This window comes from Culex quinquefasciatus, chromosome 2, assembly GCF_015732765.1.
Source record: "Culex quinquefasciatus strain JHB chromosome 2, VPISU_Cqui_1.0_pri_paternal, whole genome shotgun sequence".
In the NCBI taxonomy this organism is placed as follows: Eukaryota; Metazoa; Arthropoda; class Insecta; order Diptera; family Culicidae; genus Culex; species Culex quinquefasciatus.
Genome location: NC_051862.1, coordinates 62,345,850 through 62,365,688, shown reverse-complemented (window position 1 = coordinate 62,365,688; position 19,839 = coordinate 62,345,850). Strand labels below are relative to the sequence as shown.

The 19,839-nt window shown below is 34.6% G+C and overlaps 1 protein-coding gene across 6 annotated transcripts in view; it reads left to right on the top strand.

Moving 5' to 3' along the window:
• Positions 1–19,839, top strand: part of LOC6053604 (receptor expression-enhancing protein 1) — a 53,026-nt gene that overhangs the window by 9,916 nt on the left and 23,271 nt on the right. For 5 of the 6 annotated variants that reach the window (XR_005277237.1, XM_038253745.1, XM_038253744.1 and 2 more), the window contains exons 2-4: positions 12,035–12,107; positions 12,539–12,736; positions 12,808–12,921. Coding sequence is in view for 4 of the 6 variants with exons in the window: in XM_038253745.1 (XP_038109673.1) it covers positions 12,035–12,107; positions 12,539–12,736; positions 12,808–12,921 (385 nt within the window). In the remaining 2 variants the exon portion in view is untranslated. Of the gene's footprint in view, positions 1–12,034; positions 12,108–12,538; positions 12,737–12,807; positions 12,922–19,839 lie in introns of those variants that run through there. The other variant, XR_005277238.1, reaches the window with a different exon arrangement.

Sequence of the window (19,839 nt, the reverse complement as noted above, 5' to 3'; positions counted from 1 at the left end):
CGAAAAATGAAAATGAAAAATTTTTGCGACCAAAATTCTTATTTTTTGAAAAAATCAGTATTGATTAAAAAATTCATAACTCGGTCAATGATTTTTTGCACAACCTGGACATTTCTTAAAAGTTGGCATTTTATGTCCTCTAAAACATATCAAAAAATAAAAAATAAAATTAAAAATAGTGTTTTTATGCAAATCAATTTTTAGTGATAAAAAGTTAAATAAAAAAATCACCAATTTTTTTTACCGTGTATCATTTTTTTTCAGTGTAGTCCGTATCCATACCTACAACTTTGCCGAAGACACCAAATCGATCAAAACATTCCTTCAAAAGATACAGATTTTTGAATTTTCATACATCATTTTTGTATGGACAGCTGCCAAATTTGTATGGAAAATTATATGGACAAACTAATGATGCAAAATGGCTTATTTGGGCATACCGAAGGCACCAAAAAAGTTTCAGTCGGATTAAAAAAAACAAAAAAAAAAACGAATGACCGAAATCCTAGAGAGCTGCTCAATAACCAAAGTTCATAATGGTATTGTGAGTCAATTATAATGAATGGATTGAATTTGATAAAATAATAATAAAGAAATGAAAAAAATGCGATTTAAAGTTTAATTACTTGAAAAAAAAATATATTTCAAAAAATCAGGCGATAAAAAAATGTTGCTGAGTTTAAATTTTCATTGTTTTGCCTTCCTCAATTTACTGAGGAAAGGCTATAAAATCACTCGAAAAACGAACTTTTTAGTTAGACCTTCTAGACCTACCTTCATTTGTACATATCGACTCAGAATCACCAGCTGAGCAAATGTCTGTGTGTTTGGCTGTATGTGGACATGTGTACCAAATCAATGTCACTGGAATATCTTGTCACAGGCTCAACCGATTTTGGCTGGAATGGCTTTAATCGATCCGTCTTAACGTCCCCTAAGTTGTTATTTAAATTCATGCAGTTTGATCATGTATTTAAAAAGTTATGTTAAAAAACTGTTTCATATTAAATTAAAATTATGGTAAAAAGGGTGGAAACCCTCACATGTTATATATTTTTAGAAAGCATATGAGAAGACCTTTCTTGTGGATTAAGAATTTTCAAGATCTGACTTACCTATCTAAAATTACAAGCAGTTTAAAAAATTGTCTGAATTTACATAACCTCAAATGGTTCCGTCTGATCGCCACGAAAAAAGCCTTGTAGAGGGATGCCATTTTCCTGAAAGGCGGTGTCTGTATAACCTTGACAAAAAGTCTGTATGAAGTCTGTTTTTTTTACTCGTCACTTATTTTTATTAGGACCTCTTAGGTGCTGCGATCACGTTAGGGGAGATCCATAAGACCATAAACCATGTGGACACTTTAGGGGATTGTTATCACTCTATAAATGAGAGGAAGGCACCACCCACCTAAAGGTGGATTAAGTTACGTTTTTTTTTGTATAATTGTAAACTATTTAAAAAACGTTGTATGTAAAATAATTATTTTTTAATTTCAAATAATCAAATAGGGAACTTTAAGACTTTTTGCAAATTTTTCAAAAATCGGTAATATCATAACTGTATTGAATTAAACAAAGTTTTTTGTGATATTTTTGCTTGCAAATTTAAAAATGGCTTTAAATTGGGTTTTTTGCCCGCTTTTTACATAAATTTTAATTCTTTTCTGTTAAACCATCAAATCAGTAGCAAAAGTGTAGAGCATTTTTAAGATCATTTATGAACTCTAATAAGGTTGCTAAAAATATATATTTTCTCGTGATTCGAACATCCGAAGAGTTTTTTCTTTCGAGAGTTGGGATAAAAGAGTCCGGGCTGTATTGTTATTTTTGGCAAGAAAAAAATGATTAAAATCAAAACAAAATCAAATAAAAAAAATATGTTTTTTTCTACCCTTATTTATCTGTCATTGCTGCCAGATGCTGCTTTTTTGTAAAAATGGCACAAGGTATTTAAAACCTTGTTCTTATTAATTGATTTTTTTTATTGAAATTTCATCCGATTTTGGATTGTACTTCGCCTTTTTAGAACGGAAAGACCCACATTTCGTGAAAAATCACTGATTTCACCTTTTGAATATAGTATGTGTAATGTGTTTGTTTCGAACATAGTTTGGATATTAAAAAAAAATCTTAGCATTTTTAACGGACAGTAGAGTGACCAGAATATAAGACTTTTTCACGCTGACTCACCGACTCCAGGCTCGGGTATCACTTCGTTAATGTTAACCAATTTCACTCAAAATTGGCACAGATGCTTCACATAATCCAAAAAACCGTTTTCCGCTTGTGGAGCAGGGGATAACTTTTTTTTTGGGCACCCTTATTGACAGCTGTAAAAATTGTAATTAATTTTGTATGGACGAATGAATGTGAAGAAAAATGCATATCAAATGTGGCATACACATAAAAAAATACCCTGGAAAAAATTGATTATTTGCATTTTTATGCCATCCCTTACATATGTATAAACTATGAAACTTATGGATGATAAGAATTGGCTTCTTTTGGAATACAAAGTTTAAGCTTAATCTAAAAGTTTTTTCTCAAATTTTCCTGGTTTAATTTAATTGATAAATGAATTTTATACACACCCAAAGGAAAAATATATCTCAAAATCTGCAACATTGGATTTGCTGCAGAAAATGTCATATTTTATAACATTTTTTGCAGCAAGCCCGTAGATCATTTTTGCCCGCGAGTAAAAATTTCAGCGATCTGCAGTTCTCACCAACACATATAATGCTGGCCCGTTCCAGAGCAACACTACAAAGATAAGCATATGTTTGTGCTCTTTCACTCACTTTTCATCAAGCGTCCATGGCGCGGTGGTAGCGTGTCGGATTATTAACCAAGAAGTTGGTGGTTCAATCCTCGTTCTGCTAAGTGTTTTTTTTTGTGAAATACAACCAAAAAGCCGTCGGTAATGTCGATAATTGTCGGTAACGGGCAAAAATGTCATACTCCTATATCGCAAAAAATGCATGAGGACAGATTTCATGCACATTCTGATATACTTTCATGCCGCCATGCATCACAATCATGCGACTGCCAGTTGGGTGCAGGTATGTTGAACATGCACAATTTGCACAAAATATATTAGTTTAGCTCTGTTTAAAATTTTAACTGCAATTCACTTTTCACAAGTATTGTAAGTGTACATCAACCGCTACAGGTCTGTGATCTCTATGCTCTCATTGAATCGTTATTACGAGAGTAACACAAATTTTCCTTCTCATTTTCACCAATATGCATTTTCTATGTACCGATCATGCATCGCCAGAGACGGTTCCAATGTTTATTACCCACATTTTCACGAGAGCAAGAATAAACACAACCAAAGATATTCCCACGGGAGAACAACCAAACGGCACGAGTGCATTATTCCCCTCAACGTGAGAGAGGGAGTAGTGAAGGAGCAAGAGAATATCACGATGGTATACCGACAAATTGTGAGGAAATTTCGTGATTTTTCAATTTTCAGTCGTCGACTCGCCCTCGTTCGGTTCCGATCGCGTTCGCGCTCGATCGTTGCGAGTTTGTTTCACTCTTTTTTCTTTTCCTTTTTTTGCTTCCATTTTCCTCCGTTTGTGCTTGAGTTTTTCCCTGCGTGAGTGTGTGAAGAATGCAGCCTTTCGTGCGTGTGTGACGATCGTCGCCAATGCAGCAGATGAACTTGGACCCGATAGTCAAATTTAGCCAAATCGATCACTACTTACGGGATCGATTGCCGGTTGACAGTCGCCGGTGGAGTGGAAAATTCGTTTGGCGACGTCTGATTTTGGTGCGTCGGAAATTCCTCACCGATGTGGTGTCAAGTGGAAATCCTAGAAATTGCGAGACGCGGATAAAAATAACGCTGAATTTATTCGGTTGTGGTCACACACGCACGGAAAATCTCGACTTTTTACTGGCGACGCGACGCGATTGTTTCGCAAGAAAATAGTGCTTTTGGCTTTTGGGATCGCTTTATGGCCAGATGTAATAATAATGATGATGATGTGGAAAACTTAGGAAAATTGGTGGTGCTACTGCTGTTGCACATAGGTTCTTGAGCAAGGATCACAGTGAAAAATAATTTTCTGGAATGTTAATTTACAATTTTTAACAAAAAGTACATAGTTTTCATGTAATTTTCATTATTTATTATTGAATGATAACAACACTAATAATACATTTTTAAAGTTTCAAATATTCCATTAATTTTTATTGTCCTAAATGAACAAATGTGTGATTTAAATATAGATCATTATTTAGTACAAAGTGAAAGCTAATTTTGTCTTACTTTTTAATTTTGTTACTCGCAAAAAAGAGAAGATGTTTTATTACATACAGCTGATGTGTTTTTGCAAGCTTGACTGATTGACTTCTTCCAAAGCAAACGTGTACCTCCCTCGATGGATCGATGACAGGCTTTGGCTGTGTTTTGGTGTTGGTCATAATATTTACCCAACAGTTTAGAGCGTGTGCCCGGTTATGACTGCGGACCCAGGTTCGAGCGTTGGCTGGTGAAATTTAGCGTTCGTCAGTCAATTTGAACAGTTTCGCGTGCTAGTTTGATGAATTTTATGGGCAGTGAGAACGCTAATTGAAAACTTTCCTTGAGTTCGATTTTTGATGATCTTCTCGGGATTTGAACTGACGAACACTTGGAATAAATGTCGTCAAAAGGCTAATTTTTTAGAAGTTGATTTGGAACATATTTAATTTTAGAAAAAATAAATTGCTTGACTTAAATTATTTTATTTATTTTCTCTTTTCAAAAACTAAACAAGCAAACAAATTTACGTACACAGAAAAGTATACATGTTAAACCGAGAAACGGGACAGCCGGCACTCCTTCTACTTGGAAAGGCTTTTAAACTTAAAAAGCAAACCAAACATTCCTCGCAGTACACCTCACCATGTTCCAGTTCCATGTTCTTCCCACCCACAAATCACCCGATGATTAGTGTGCGGCTGATTTGAACTGATCGTAAAACCCCTTACGCAGACGCCGGCAGTGAAAACGCAAACCAAGTCGTAGTCACTAGCAGCATACCCGACCGCGGTATGAACCGCTTCAACTGCTTTTGTTTTGCTTCTAAAATTAGTTTAAATGGTTGCATCCTCATAAGACAGCCAAACGACGATGACGACGAGTCAGGTTCACACATTCTGTGTCTTTTTCCTTTGGCGTTCGTGAAAAATGCCTTTCCAACACAAAACACCGAAGAAATGGTTTGGGGGTTTCCACCTCCTTTCCACTTTTTCACCTCTAAGTAAGAGTATTGAACACAGAGGAAAAAACACTCGGCCGGCTTAAATGCAAACTAGGAAAACGCAACCTCGACGGCTGAAGATGATCTTGCTTGCCGCGGATTTCGTGACTTGTTGCCGTTCGATGATCGCGTTCGCCTCCGAGCTTCTTGTTTGGATGTAGGGAAAATAAGGGCAGGGGTTCTTGAACTGTTCAAAATTTGTTTCGTTGGTTATGATTTCAATTATGGGTTATCTAATAAGGATTCTTTAATCTTTTTACCTATTTGCTTTGACAATTTACATATTTAAGGATTTTCATTCAAAACATATTTTGAGAATACACCAACTTTTTTTCTGCATTTGAGATTATATTTTTTTTTATGTTGTTTGAAAATGATCTGGATTCTCGATTATCTCAAAAATGTGTTTTCCCTAATCGGGAAAAAAATGTATCAGAGTTAAAGTTAATGATAATAAAAATTTGAAAAGGTGTCACATTTAATTCAATTCAATTCAATTCGGTTTTATTTGTGAATAATCAAGTTACAATGAGTTCATTTAGGTACATAACAGAGATTTGGTGTTCCTTTCAGCTGTGTTTTACATCGTATTTCAATCGAAAAATTATTACTTATAACTATGGAATAGACAAGAGTAAGAAAAAGTTTTCAAAAAACTTACAGAAAGAGTCAAATTTAAGAAGTCTTGGAAAACTATGAATTCAAAATCTCAAAAAACTTAGATAAAATAACTGACTGAATACTAAATGTTGCTGTTGAAAAAGGATTACGGAAATATTGTTGTTTCAAACATTTTCTTGTAGCGTATTAGTTATTTTTAGTTTAGAAATGTTTACATAAAAGTATTTAGAAAAATATCATAGATCAATATTTTCATTTCACTTTTATTTGACATGAAAACTAATTGCCTACAACTTACAAAATAAATTATACCTGCAAAACCTTCAAAAAAATTATAAAATTTAATAATGCGCAGGCTCAACTTGAGGAGAACCACGAACTTAGGAGTCCCCAGAAATACGGAAACGTTGAATTTTTCTAAAATATTTAGACAATGCCGAAAGGATACTAAAAAGACATCTTTTAAGCCAAAGTGGTGCACCATCTGGTTTAGGAGATATTTTTTGAAAAAAGTGTTTTTTTTTTTGGAAAATGTCGAAAATCTGTAAAAAAATATTTAAACATTTTTTAAAGTAAAAAGTAGTAAATTTTTCCCAGTTCCTGAGGGGAACACCCGTGAAGAGTATCGGGGCCGGCATTTACAAAGTGGATTCAGTTGCAGTTTTTCACTCAACTAATGTTAACATGTTTAGGTTAATGTTAACATTCCATAGGTCGCCTCCCTAAGATGTCGTGATAAGGTCCAGTTTGTGACGATACACTACCTTCCCTTTACTGAGCAATCGAATCCAGAAGGGAAAAGATCACCAGTTGTGTTGGTCCGAGCCGGGATTTGAACCCCGATCTACCGCTTACGAGGCGGAAGCGTTACCACTAGGCTACGTGGCTCGGTTCTTTTTTTGTTAAAGGAAATTCGAATTTACAATCGAAAAGTACTTTATTTATTTATTTATTTTTTGGTAAAAATAATTGTTTAGAAGTAAAAGCTACTTTTAGGAATGCATTTTCGGTTTTTATGTTTTTTTTTTTAATTTAGAACAGAATACATGAAGAAAAGTGTCTCCAAATTTATTTTTTTGACAGGCTGAGAAAATTCCCTTTCTGGAACTTAGAAAATCGGACCATGGTTTCAACAAAAAAAAAGTCTGGTGTCTTTTTTTCAAAGTCCTATAAACAAAATGTTCATTTTTTGCTTTGCTATCACCCAAAAATCAAAAAATGATTTTTTTTATAGGACCTTTTTAAAAAAACTCCACAGGTGTTTAAAAATGCATTACACACCTGTCTAGTTGTTTTGTAATCATTAGTTTCCAAATTATGTTTGTATTACCGAAAAAAAAGCTTTGCAAAATATTTGCAACGGCCTAAGTTTCAAAAGTTAAAGTACCCAAAAATTTCATCAAAATACCCTTTTTTCGAAAATACTCAAATTTTCATTATTCCCAATGTAGGTACTAAACGTAACGAAATTTTGTATGCATTTACACTTTATTAGATTATTTTTTGTAAAATATTGAAATCTTCACAAAATATCGTATTTATTTGAACATACTCGATTTTTTTTTATAATTTGCGATAAATATTTGAAAAATATTTGCAACAGCCTAATTTTCAATACGGGTATATAACGAAGCGAAGGTTTGTAATGTTTGAATGCATTTCTACATTATTAGAGTTTTTTTTGAAATTGATAAAATTTTCACAAAATTCCGTAATTTTTCGAAAATACTAGAATTTTAATAATTTGCAATAAGGGTATCATCGAAGTGAAACTTTGTATGGATTTCCACTTTATTTGGGTTTTTGGGTTTACAAAATTTCAATTCGTTTATCGTTATCGTGAGACACTAAAATTAGGGACGATAATTTTATCGATTGACAACATTAATTATGAGATACTCTAAGAATCGACGGAAATTAATTTCTCTAAGTTTCTCCTAATTATCCTGTTACTTTCATCAGACGGTATCTTGTAAATTATTTGTCCGATTTCCAATGTAAAAAAATGAAACTTTAGTTAAGTTTCTATAAGAATAATTTTAAAAATTTTATATAGAGCAGTTCTCTAGGATTTCGGTCATTTGATTTTTTTGTATTTTTTAATCCGACTGAAACTTTTTTGGTGCATTCGGTATGCCCAAAGAAGCCATTTTGCATCATTAGTTTGTCCATATAATTTTCCATACAAATTTGGCAGCTGTCCATACCAAAATGATGTATGAAAATTCAAAAATCTTTATCTTTTGAAGGAATTTTTTGATCGATTTGGTGTCTTCGGCAAAGTTGTAGGTATGGATACGGACTACACTGGAAAAAAATGATACACGGTCACGGTCTCACCCAAACAGCCCACCATTTTTCAATGTCGATATCTCAGCAACTAATGGTCCGATTTTCAATGTTAATATATGAAACATTTGTGAAATTTTCCGATCTTTTCGATAACAAAATTTTCAAATCAAGACTAACATTGAAAAAGGGCGTAATATTGAATGTTTGGACTTAGAAAACATAAATTTTCCTGTTTTTAAACCTTTGCATTGCAATATCTCAGCAACTAAAGGTCGTATCAACAAATTCTGAAGAAGCAAAATATATAGAATTTTCTCAGCTTTTCAAAATGATTTTTTTCAAGAGTGGGCAAACATGTGCACTAATTTAAAAAAATGAAAAACCGCGACTATTTTCAAAAAAGTCACCTAAATATGGATTTAACTTGAAAACGGTGCACTTTATCCAAATTTCACTAAAGTACTTTTTGATTGCAAATTTGATTTTACATCGAAAAATGAAGTTGAAAAATTTTTGCGACCAAAATTTCGATTTTTTGAAAAAATCAGTATTGATTAAAAAATTCACAACACGGTCAATGATTTTTTGCACAACCTGGAAATTTCTGAAAAGTTGGCATTTGATGTCCTCTAAAACATATCATCAAATAAAAAAAAAAATTAAAAATAGTGTTTTTTGCAAATCAAGTTTTAGTGATAAAAAGTTAAATAAAAAAATCACCAAATTTTTTTTACAGTGTATCATTTTTTTTCAGTGTAGTCTGTATCAATACCTACAACTTTGCCGAAGACACCAAATCGATCAAAAAATTCCTTCAAAAGATACAGATTTTTGAATTTTCATACATCATTTTTGTATGGACAGCTGCCAAATTTGTATGGAAAATTATATGGACAAACTAATGATGCAAAATGGCTTCTTTGGGCATACCGAAGGCACCAAAAAAGTTTCAGACGGATTAAAAAATACAAAAATTAAAATTGAAGAAAAAAGACCGATTTCGTAGAGAATTGCTCTATAGTGCTCAACTTTTAAATGGGTTATAAAGTAAATAATTTTCCTTTTTTCATATTTTAGATGAAATTATATTTTTTTTAAAATATTTTCATTGAAAAGCTCAACAAATTTAGAATTCAACTTGAAGTGATAAAATGTAAAATAAAAAAAACGCATTTTTACTGTTTCCAAGAACCTTATTTTTGCTGAAAAGTCCCAATTATAACCTAAAACTTTGCCGAATTTTATACATTTACATAACCCTTTTTTTAATCAGCTCCCAGAATCGTATGATGTGAAAGTTTCATCCAAATAACAAAAATACAAAGAAAAGTTGATTTGCGAAATCACAGACAACCACTTATTCATGAACTATATAATACAGTTTCACGTGATTTTTTCGATTTATTTTTTCCATGATTTTTAGAGTTATCTTCTATATTATTAAGACCAAAAATATGTTTCCTAAAACTAGACTATTTACGAACTTTTTTGTTATGGGTAATTCTCCGCCAACTCACACAGCAGTTGCCCCGACCCCTCTTCGATTTGCGTGAAACTTTGTCCTAAGGGATAACTTTTGTCCCTGATCACGAATCCGAGGTCCGTTTTTTGACATCTCGTGACGGAGGGGCGGTACGACCCCTTCCATTTTGAACATGCGAAAAAGAGGTGTTTTTCAATAATTTGCAGCCTGAAACGGTGATGAGATAGAAATTTGGTGTCAAAGGGACTTTATATAAAATTAGACGCCCGATTTGATGGCGTACTCAGAATTCCGAAAAACGTATTTTCATCGAAAAAACACTAAAAAGTTTTAAAATTCTCCCATTTTCCGTTACTCGACTGTAAAAATTTTGGAACATGTCATTTTATGGGAAATTTAATGTACTTTTCGAATCTACATTGTCCCAGAAGGGTCATTTTTCATTTAGAACAAAATTTTTCATTTTAAAATTTCGTGTTTTTCTAACTTTGCAGGGTTATTTTTTAGAGTGTAACAATGTTCTACAAAGTTGTAGAGCAGACAATTACAAAAATTTTGATATATAGACATAAGGGTTTGCTTATAAACATCACGAGTTATCGCGATTTTACGAAAAAAGTTTTGAAAAAGTTGGTCGTCATCGATCATGGCCGTTCATGGTCACCCGCGACAGACACGGACGACGAAACAAGAGAAACGCAAAAGTAACTTTTTCAAAACTTTTTCCGTAAAATCGCGATAACTCGTGATGTTTATAAGCAAACCCCTTATGTCTATATATCAAAATTTTTGTAATTGTCTGCTCTACAACTTTGTAGAACATTGTTACACTCTAAAAATAACCCTGCAAAGTTAGAAAAACACGAAATTTTAAAATGAAAAATTTTGTTCTAAATGAAAAATGACCCTTCTGGGACAATGTAGATTCGAAAAACATTAAATTTCCCATAAAATGACATGTTCCAAAAATTTTTACAGTCGAGTAACGGAAAATGGGAAATTTAAAACTTTTTAGTGTTTTTTCGATGAATAATACGTTTTTTCGGAATTCTGAGTACGCCATCAAATCGGGCGTCTAATTTTACATAAAAGTCCCTTTGACATCAAATTTCTATCATCACCGTTTCAGGCTGCAAATTATTGAAAAACACCTCTTTTTCGCATGTTCAAAAATGGAAGGGGTCGTACCGCCCTCCGTCACGAGATATCAAAAACGGACCTCGGATTCGTGATCAGGGACAAAAGTTACCCCTTAGGACAAAGTTTCACGCAAATCGAAGAGGGTTCGGGGCAACTTTTCCCGATTTCGTGTGAGTTGGTAGAGAATTACCCTTATTCGAATCTACACATAAAAAGAACATGTTATTTGATGCAAGTTTCCGATCCCTTTTCTTCTTTGAGAATCCCTGCGGCGACGCGAAAAGAAGAAGAACCAACACCAAACCTTAAATCGTTCAATCCTGTCGTAACCGAGCTGGGGGAAAATTAGCTCATGAATCGAATGTGTGTGCAGCAGCAGCAGCCGCCAGCAAGTTAGCTTCTATAAAAAAAATCATGTTGGCTGCATCTCGACGACGGAATCAAAGTGCAAGTGCGCCGCTGACTTGGCCCTAGCTAGCTAGCTGAGCCAGGGCATTATTCACGAATTTCACTTTCATTGCTGCAGTTCGCTAGAGTGCAACTCGGATGGTTCTTGTGCAAATTTCGCTTGTTGGGAACTTGGTGGGTGGTTAGCTTTGCTTTTAGTGAATTCTAGAAAAGTCGTCCTAGAAGACGTTCAGTAGTGCAGAAGCTTTGGTGTGTGATTTTTTGCTTGTCAACCTGCGATTCCTCTAATGTCGTTACAATCTGTCATCTACCATGGATAGAAGACAGTACTACTACGACAACAACAATGTCGGCCATCTAATAAGCAAGTTTGAGGTACGAAACTATCCTAAAAATAGTCGAAGAATGGCCGAACCAGCGCCACCAGACTTTGATGAGGCAGAAGCAATGTACCTGCGAAGTCGCGGTCCACGGATGATGCCGGCCAACGGTCGAGATCGCGCCGTCTACCTAAACGATTCAGCAGTCTTTTACGACACTGCCGCGGAATACCGACCCCGGTACAACCAGCACAACTACAATGGTTCGCTGTCCTCACTCAATGAGTCCGACTACGGCGGGTACGATTCGCCAGTCGTTGAAGATCCGACGCCAACGCTCGGTCCGGAACAGGTGGCTTCCGGTTTGTCCCGCTTTGGGATGGTGCTCCAGATGTTGTCGAAGATTCCATTCCCGCGCATGTCCGTCACCGGGATGGGCCTCTGCTCGCTCGCCGCAATCTTCATCTGTCCGCGGACGCTCGGTGCCAACGTTCTGTTTCCCGGTTTCAGACTGCTGTTCGGCACGCTCTACCCGGCGTACGCGTCCTACAAGGCGGTCCGGACCAAAAATGTCAAAGAATACGTAAGTGTACCGACACGCTAGATTTAGGTTGGAGTTGTGCAGGGGGAAGGGTGGGGTTGCCCTAGATTTAAGAAGCAGATGTTTATATTACACTGATGACCGGGATAATCAAGTCATGAATTGCTGAACTAGTTTGATGGAAAATGTTCACTACATATCAAGTTACTTTAAAAATTTAGATTGCTGATATGCTAACATTAGGTACCCGATGAAACTACATAACTTTTCCTACTATCTTATTAAACTCCAAATTATTTACTTGATATCCCAAAATTTTCAATCTTCTGTGTTATTACTAAGTTCTCCCTAATTTCAGCATCCACTTGAACTTTCTAATTAAAATAATTTTCCTCTCATCTCTTTCCACACGTACTCGTGACCGCTTTTCCACGTAACCATTACAACATCACACCCTGGAAAACCAAATCCAGGTCAAATGGATGATGTACTGGATCGTGTTTGCGTTCTTCACCTGCATCGAAACGTTCACCGACATCCTGCTGTCGTGGTTCCCGTTCTACTACGAGATCAAGGTGATTCTGGTGCTGTGGCTCCTGTCGCCGGCCACCCGAGGCAGTTCGACGCTGTACCGAAAGTTCGTCCACCCGATGCTGACGCGCCGGGAACAGGTGGGTCCCATCGCTCTTGGCTAGGTTTTTTGATTGATGATTTCTTAAACGGTTTGTTTTGCTTGTTTTAGGAAATCGATGACTACATCAACCAAGCCAAAGAGAAGGGCTACACGGCTGTGCTGCAGCTGGGCTCGAAGGGAGTGAATTATGCCACCAACGTCATCATGCAGACGGCAATCAAGGTATGGGCAAATCTCGTTTCTTCTATCATAACCGTTAAACTTAACTCTCTGGAACCTGGCAGCACTCACTCTCCATATCATCTCACACATGATTTGATTAATTCTTTGTTGAGTTTTGCTAACCAATCAGTTTTTCGGTTGTTCGCACTATCGATAGTTTCAGTTTAGTAGATTTTTTTGGTTGAAATTTGACACTCGACGCAAGTCGGCTTGTAGCTGAATAATACTGAGCGATTCTCTAGAGACCTTTTGCCATTGTTTAACTCATTTTGCATCAATACTTCGTCTATACAAGTTAACATTAAATATTGAAAGAAGCCTGCGATAATATCTTACACAAGTAATAAAAAAACAAGGATTTTTATCTATGAACGATTTTTTAAGCTTTTCCTAAGTTTCTACGAATTATTTGCTAAACTCTGGAGTAAATAAGTTTTTTTTGTGAAAATAAAAATTGTTAACGCTTTCTGAGTGTAAAATAGCTTGAAAAAGGAAGAAACCTTGTTTAAATCTGCCGGATCTTTTTTAACCGACAACCAGAACTTAAAATGAATACAGAGCGGCCCACTCGGTAATAAAGAGGGAGAAACTGGGAAATTTAGTTTAATCGGGAGAAAACGGTGGATATTCTTCCCTGACCTTGACAATTATTTTGTCAGAGTATTAACATACATGTAGAAAATCACCAAATTTCATGTTACAGAAAATTTATAAAGTCCACTAAAAAGATGATTTACAATCCCTCCTGAGAATGTCATGAAGATATTACGTGATTAAACTGAGTAAGAGACGATTTAAGATCAAAATTTTGCCATGCGCAAAGCGGACTGTTCAACTTTGTGAACGTTTTTCTCTAAACACCTAGTTGATTTACTGGTGCCACGATATCTCGAGATGGAATGGACCAAATTGACTGAAATTCGAGGTGAAGACTCTCAAGACATATCCCGTGTGCATGACGAAGCCCGATTTTTAAATTTTGCTTTTAAAAAAATTAAAAAAAATCAAAAACTGACGATTTTTTACATGAAAAACATAAAAATATTTTTATCTTTTAAAAAAAAACTTTTTGAAAATCGGCCTTCATCATGCACACGGGAATAGTTTGACGAGTCTTCACAAAATTTTGAGCCGATTTGGTCAGAACAGTGTTGAGATATCGTGGCACCCGTTTTTTTGAAACTGCTAACTTCAAATAGCTTTATCTCGGCAACGATACAACCAAATGGCTTCAAATTTGATTTGTTAGTAGATGAAAATGTGTATTTTAATGCATTGAAAACAGATTTAAAAAAAAAAGTTCAAATGTTCGCTCAATCAACCTCTGATCTTTTTGCCGATTTACATGTATGTAACCCCTTAATGAATACTATGATAGAAAATTGTATGTCTATTTCAAAATTAAAAAAAAAACCGAGAAATTAGATATTTGAATACAAATTTGAAATTTTATGAATGCAGAAAATCGCATCTTCGGAGATAAATTAGTAGGGTTAGTAAAATTTCACGAATTCGCGGACAGCGTAAAATCAGCGAAATTTGGATTTTTACGCGAAATGTATGTCAAGTTGATATAAACCATTTGAAGAAATGTTCAGATTGTTGAGCTTTTTTTTGGAATTTAATATGTCTTTATTGAACTTTCTTATAATAATTACATTTCATTTACATTCTAAGTGGTATGGCTAAATGCTCGACATCTTTATTGTATTTTTCGTTTTATTATTAACTGTTCACATTTATTTATTTACTTCAAATTGTTTTACATTTTTGCATTGAATCGAATACTTTTGGTAAAAAAAGAAAAAATCACTTTAAAGATTTTTAAGGTTTTTTTTAGAAACTAACTAAATTTAGAAATATTTTCATTCGCTGTATTACAAATTTAATTGCTATTTTATTTGAAAGGTATATTTTTGAAAGAAATTACAAGACTCCAGCTATGTTTTATTCAAAATAAAATGAAGAGTATTTTTTATCTTTGGAATCACATTTTAAAAACATCATTTTTTTGGGCCTGTTTAATTTTTACGATATTTGTTTATTTGGGTGGATGATTCCCGTGAAAGTTAAAACATAATGTTTTCTTTTCTCACTTAGAATAAAAATTTCGATTTTGTTAAAAATTATATTATTTTTGCAACTTGATTTTAAATTATTTTTTTGAAAAGTGAGCTAAAAACTTTAAAATATATGTTTAATGGGCTGAATGTCGCAGAAAGTTCAATTTATTTTACTCATTTTGACTGGACAAGATTGTAAAATCTTGATTTGATATGAAATTCAATAAAATGTAAAATGAAGTAAATTAGCGAAAACATTTTAGCTTTATTAGTCGAATATTAAAAGAGCAGTTCATTAAATGAGAATACGCTAGCTCTACATTTTTTATAAAAATATATATAGAGGTTTTTTTTGGAAATCAGGAGATTTTTTTTGTGTCGCATTCAAATTTTATGAAGATTTTCTTAGTTTATTGAAGAATAATATATAATTTAGCCATACCACTTAGAATGTAAATGAAATGTTATTATTTAAGAAAGTTCAATAAAGACATTTCAATGTAGTTTCTGTGATTTAAACATAGGATTTTCAGAGTTATTTTAACATTTTTCAAGTTCCGCGAAATTTGGTGTTTTGAAATTGAGGTCCCCGTGAAATTTGCAATTCGAGCATGAAAAATCACTAAACCCATAAATTAGTCAAGATTTTTTAACTGTTCATGGTCCTTTTTTTTTTTTTTAATTTATATTTATTTTGATTTTCTTTTCCATGTACATTCATTCAGTTAAAATATTATTGAGTGTCCAATCACAATCGATGACTTTTCACCTCAATTTTAAATACAAGCAACTTTCATTTATTCATGAAATATTGTAGCTTTCGCTATTCAGTGATTTCAAATGTAGGAGGTCCTACATGTACAAAAGGGAAAAGGGATACCTTAAAACTAACTTATAAACTATATAAAGAGCGGATCAATGCAGCTGAAGACTGCAATGATTTTTGTCGAAATGCATCAATTATCTTATTGGACATAACATCCAAAGTGTCAACTTCGGCTAATTGATGAAGTTCACTGGTGCTGAACCAGGAGGAAGTTTCAGAATCATTTTCAGAATTTTGTTCTGAATCCTCTGAAGTTTTTTCTTCCTGGTTAAGCAACAGCTTGTCCAGATCGGCACAGCATAAAGCATGGCAGGTCTGAAAATTTGTTTATAAATTAACAGTTTATTCTTGAGACAAAGTCTAGAATTCCTGTTTATAAGTGGATACAAACATTTAATATATTTGTTACATTTAACCTGGATACTTTCAATGTGATCCTTGTAAGTAAGGTTTTTGTCAAAAGCAAGTCCAAGATATTTCACTTGATCCTCCCACTTTAAATTTACCTCATTCATCTTTATAATGTGATGACTTTTTGGTTTAAGAAAATCAGCCCTTGGTTTGTGAGGGAAAATAATAAGTTGAGTTTTTGCAGCATTTGGAGTAATTTTCCATTCTTTCAAATAAGAATTGAAAATATCCAAGCTTTTTTGTAATCTTCTTGTGATGACACGAAGGCTTCTACCTTTGGCGGAGATGCTTGTATCATCAGCAAAAAGTGATTTCTGACATCCTGGGGGCAAATCAGGCAAGTCAGAAGTAAAAATATTGTATAAAATTGGACCCAAAATGCTTCCTTGAGGGACGCCGGCACGTACAGGTAGTTGATCAGATTTGCTATTCTGATAACATACCTGCAGAGTACGATCCGTCAAATAATTTTGAATAATTTTCACGATATAAATCGGAAAATTAAACCTTTTAATTTCGCAATCAAACCTTTATGCCAAACACTGTCAAATGCCTTTTCTATGTCTAGAAGAGCAGCGCCAGTAGAATAGCCCTCAGATTTGTTGCTTCGAATTAAATTTGAAACTCTCAACAACTGATGAGTAGTTGAATGCCCAAGGCGAAATCCAAACTGCTCATCAGCGAAAATTGAATTTTCATTAATGTGCGTCATCATTCTATTAAGAATTATTCTTTCGAATAATTTACTAATAGATGAAAGCAAACTAATGGGCCGATAGCTTGAGGCTTCAGCAGGATTTTTATCCGGTTTCAAAATCGGAACTACTTTGGCATTTTTCCAACTACTGGGAAAATATGCCAAATCAAAACATTTGTTGCAAATTTTGACCAAGCTACTTAAAGTTGCTTCTGGTAATTTTTTAATTAAAATGTAAAAAATGCCATCCTCACCAGGGGCTTTCATATTTTTAAATTTTTTGATAATAGATTTTATTTCATTCAGATCCGTATTAAAAACTTCATCTGATGAAAATTCTTGTTCAACAATATTCTGAAATTCTATTGAAATTTGATTTTCAATAGGACTCAAAACATTTAAGTTGAAATTATGAGCACTCTCAAACTGCTGAGCAAGTTTTTGAGCTTTTTCCCATTAGTTAATAGAATATTATCACCATCTTTTAAAGAAGGGATTGGTTTTGAGGTTTCTTAAGAACCTTTGAAAGTTTCCAAAAAGGTTTGGAATAAGGTTTAATTTGTTCGACATCTCTTGCGAACTTTTCATTTCGCAGGAGAGTGAATCTGTGGTCAATAACCTTTTGCAAATCTTTTGAATTCGCTTCAGTGCAGGATCACGAGAACGTTGATACTGTCTTCGGCGAACATTTTCAGACGAATCAGAAGCTGAAGATCGTCATCAATAATGGGAGAATCAAATTTGACTTGGACTTTAGGAATAGCAATATTCCTAGCATCCAAAATTGCATTAGTTAAAGATTCCAAGGCTGAATCAATATCAGCTTTGGTTTCTAAAACAAAATCATGATTTAAATTATTCTCAATATGATGCTGATACCTGTCCCAATTAGCTTTGTGGTAATTAAACACAGAACTATTGGGTCTGGTAACTGCTTCATGAGAAAGTGAAAAAGTTACTGGAAGGTGATCAGAATCAAAATCAGCATGAGTCACTAAAGGACCACAATACTGACTTTGATTTGTCAAAACCAAATCAATTGTTGATGGATTTCTAACAGAAGAAAAGCAAGTTGGCCCATTCGGGTATAAAACCGAATAAAGACCAGAAGTGCAATCTCTGAATAGAATTTTACCATTGGAATTTACTTTTGAATTATTCCAAGATTGGTGTTTGGCATTAAAATCACCGATGATCAAAAATCGAGATCTATGCCGAGTAAGTTTATTCAAATCCCCTTTGAAATAATTTTTATTTTCCCCAGTGCATTGGAATGGCAAATATGCAGCTGCAATCATAATTTTCCCAAAAGAAGTTTCAAGTTCAATGCCCAAACTTTCAATAACTTTTAACTTAAAGTCACGTAACGTGCTATAAGTCATACTACGGTGGATAACTATTGCAACTCCACCGCCATTTCGATTCATTCTGTTATTGGTTATAACTTTATAATCTGGATCACTTTTCAAATAAGTGCCAGTTTTTAAAATGTTTCGGTTATAACAGCAACATGCACGTTATGAACTCGTAAAAGTTGAAAAATTCATTTTCTTTCGCTTTTAAAGAGCGAGCATTAAAATTCATAATATTGATGGAATTACTTAGATCCATGATTAAACTTCAGGGTAAGAACAACATCATTCGCAAATTTTAATCCAATCTGGATAGCTTCCATCATGGATGTAGCATTACTCATTGTTTGAATCAAACCAAACAGTGAGTTTTGCAAAAAAGTCATTTTTTCAAACGTAACATCGCCGAGATCAGAAGATCCCAAAGCGTTGCCAGCAGAAAAATTTTCAAATGAAATTTGAGGTACCTGCCCAATTTGAAGATTGGTAGAGGATTTAAAATTCGTGGATGAACCCGAACCCGAAACGACGTTGGCATAAGAAATGCCATTGCTGTTACCTAACTTTTCCACGGTAGGGGTATTGTTCGAGTGAGACAGCACGAACGTTTGATTTAAAGATGCAGGTACAACCTGACTTTGAGAAAATTTCGGTTTGGATTTCGGCTGATGCTTAGCACGAGAATCCAAAACCTTTTTCTGATGGGGCAATCCCAGAAATTTGATTTGTGATTTCCACCACAATTTGCACATTTAAATTGGGTGACTTCTTTCACGGGACAATTGTCCTTGTCGTGAGAAGAATCCCCGCAAACCATGCATTTTGGAACCATGGCGCAATGATCAGTACCGTGACCGAATGCCTGGCAACGCCGGCACTGGGTCAGATTCTGGCCATTACCGCCATGTTTCTTAAAATGCTCCCACTTTACCCGTACATGGAACAAAAACTGTACTTTGTCCAAAAGTTTCAATTGTTGATTTCATTTCTGTTGAAATGAATCAGATAAAATTGTGAAGTCAAACCAAAGCGAGAAATATTCCCGTTTGATTTTTTCTTCATTGGTATTACTTGGGATGGGGCAAAGCCAAGCAACACCTTAAGTTCGTTTTTGATCTCATCCACCGACAAGTCGTTGGAGAGACCTTTCAGGACCGCCTTGAATGGACGAGCATTCTTGGTCTCATACGTGTAGAAATTGTGTTTGTGGTTTTTCAAATAACCAACAAAAGTTTGGTGATCTTGTAAAGATTCCGTCAACAAGCGACATTCTCCTCTTCGACCAAGCTGGAACGAAACCTTCAAATTGCAAGTTTCCTTGCAATTCTTCAGTTGCGTTCGAAAGCTGGCCAAATCGGAGACGGAAGTCACTACAATTGGCGGAGCCTTTACTCGTTTCTCGACGGCAGAAGGCTCAGTACGAGGAGAAGGATCCTTGTCAACAGTTTCGGATAAAACACCGAAACTGTTTGCCAATGGAATTGGAGGATTGACCTCACTTTCAGAATCAGAATCAGACCTCGGATGAGGCTGTTTTCTTTTTCTGTTTCCGTTAGCCGGCTTAGCGTT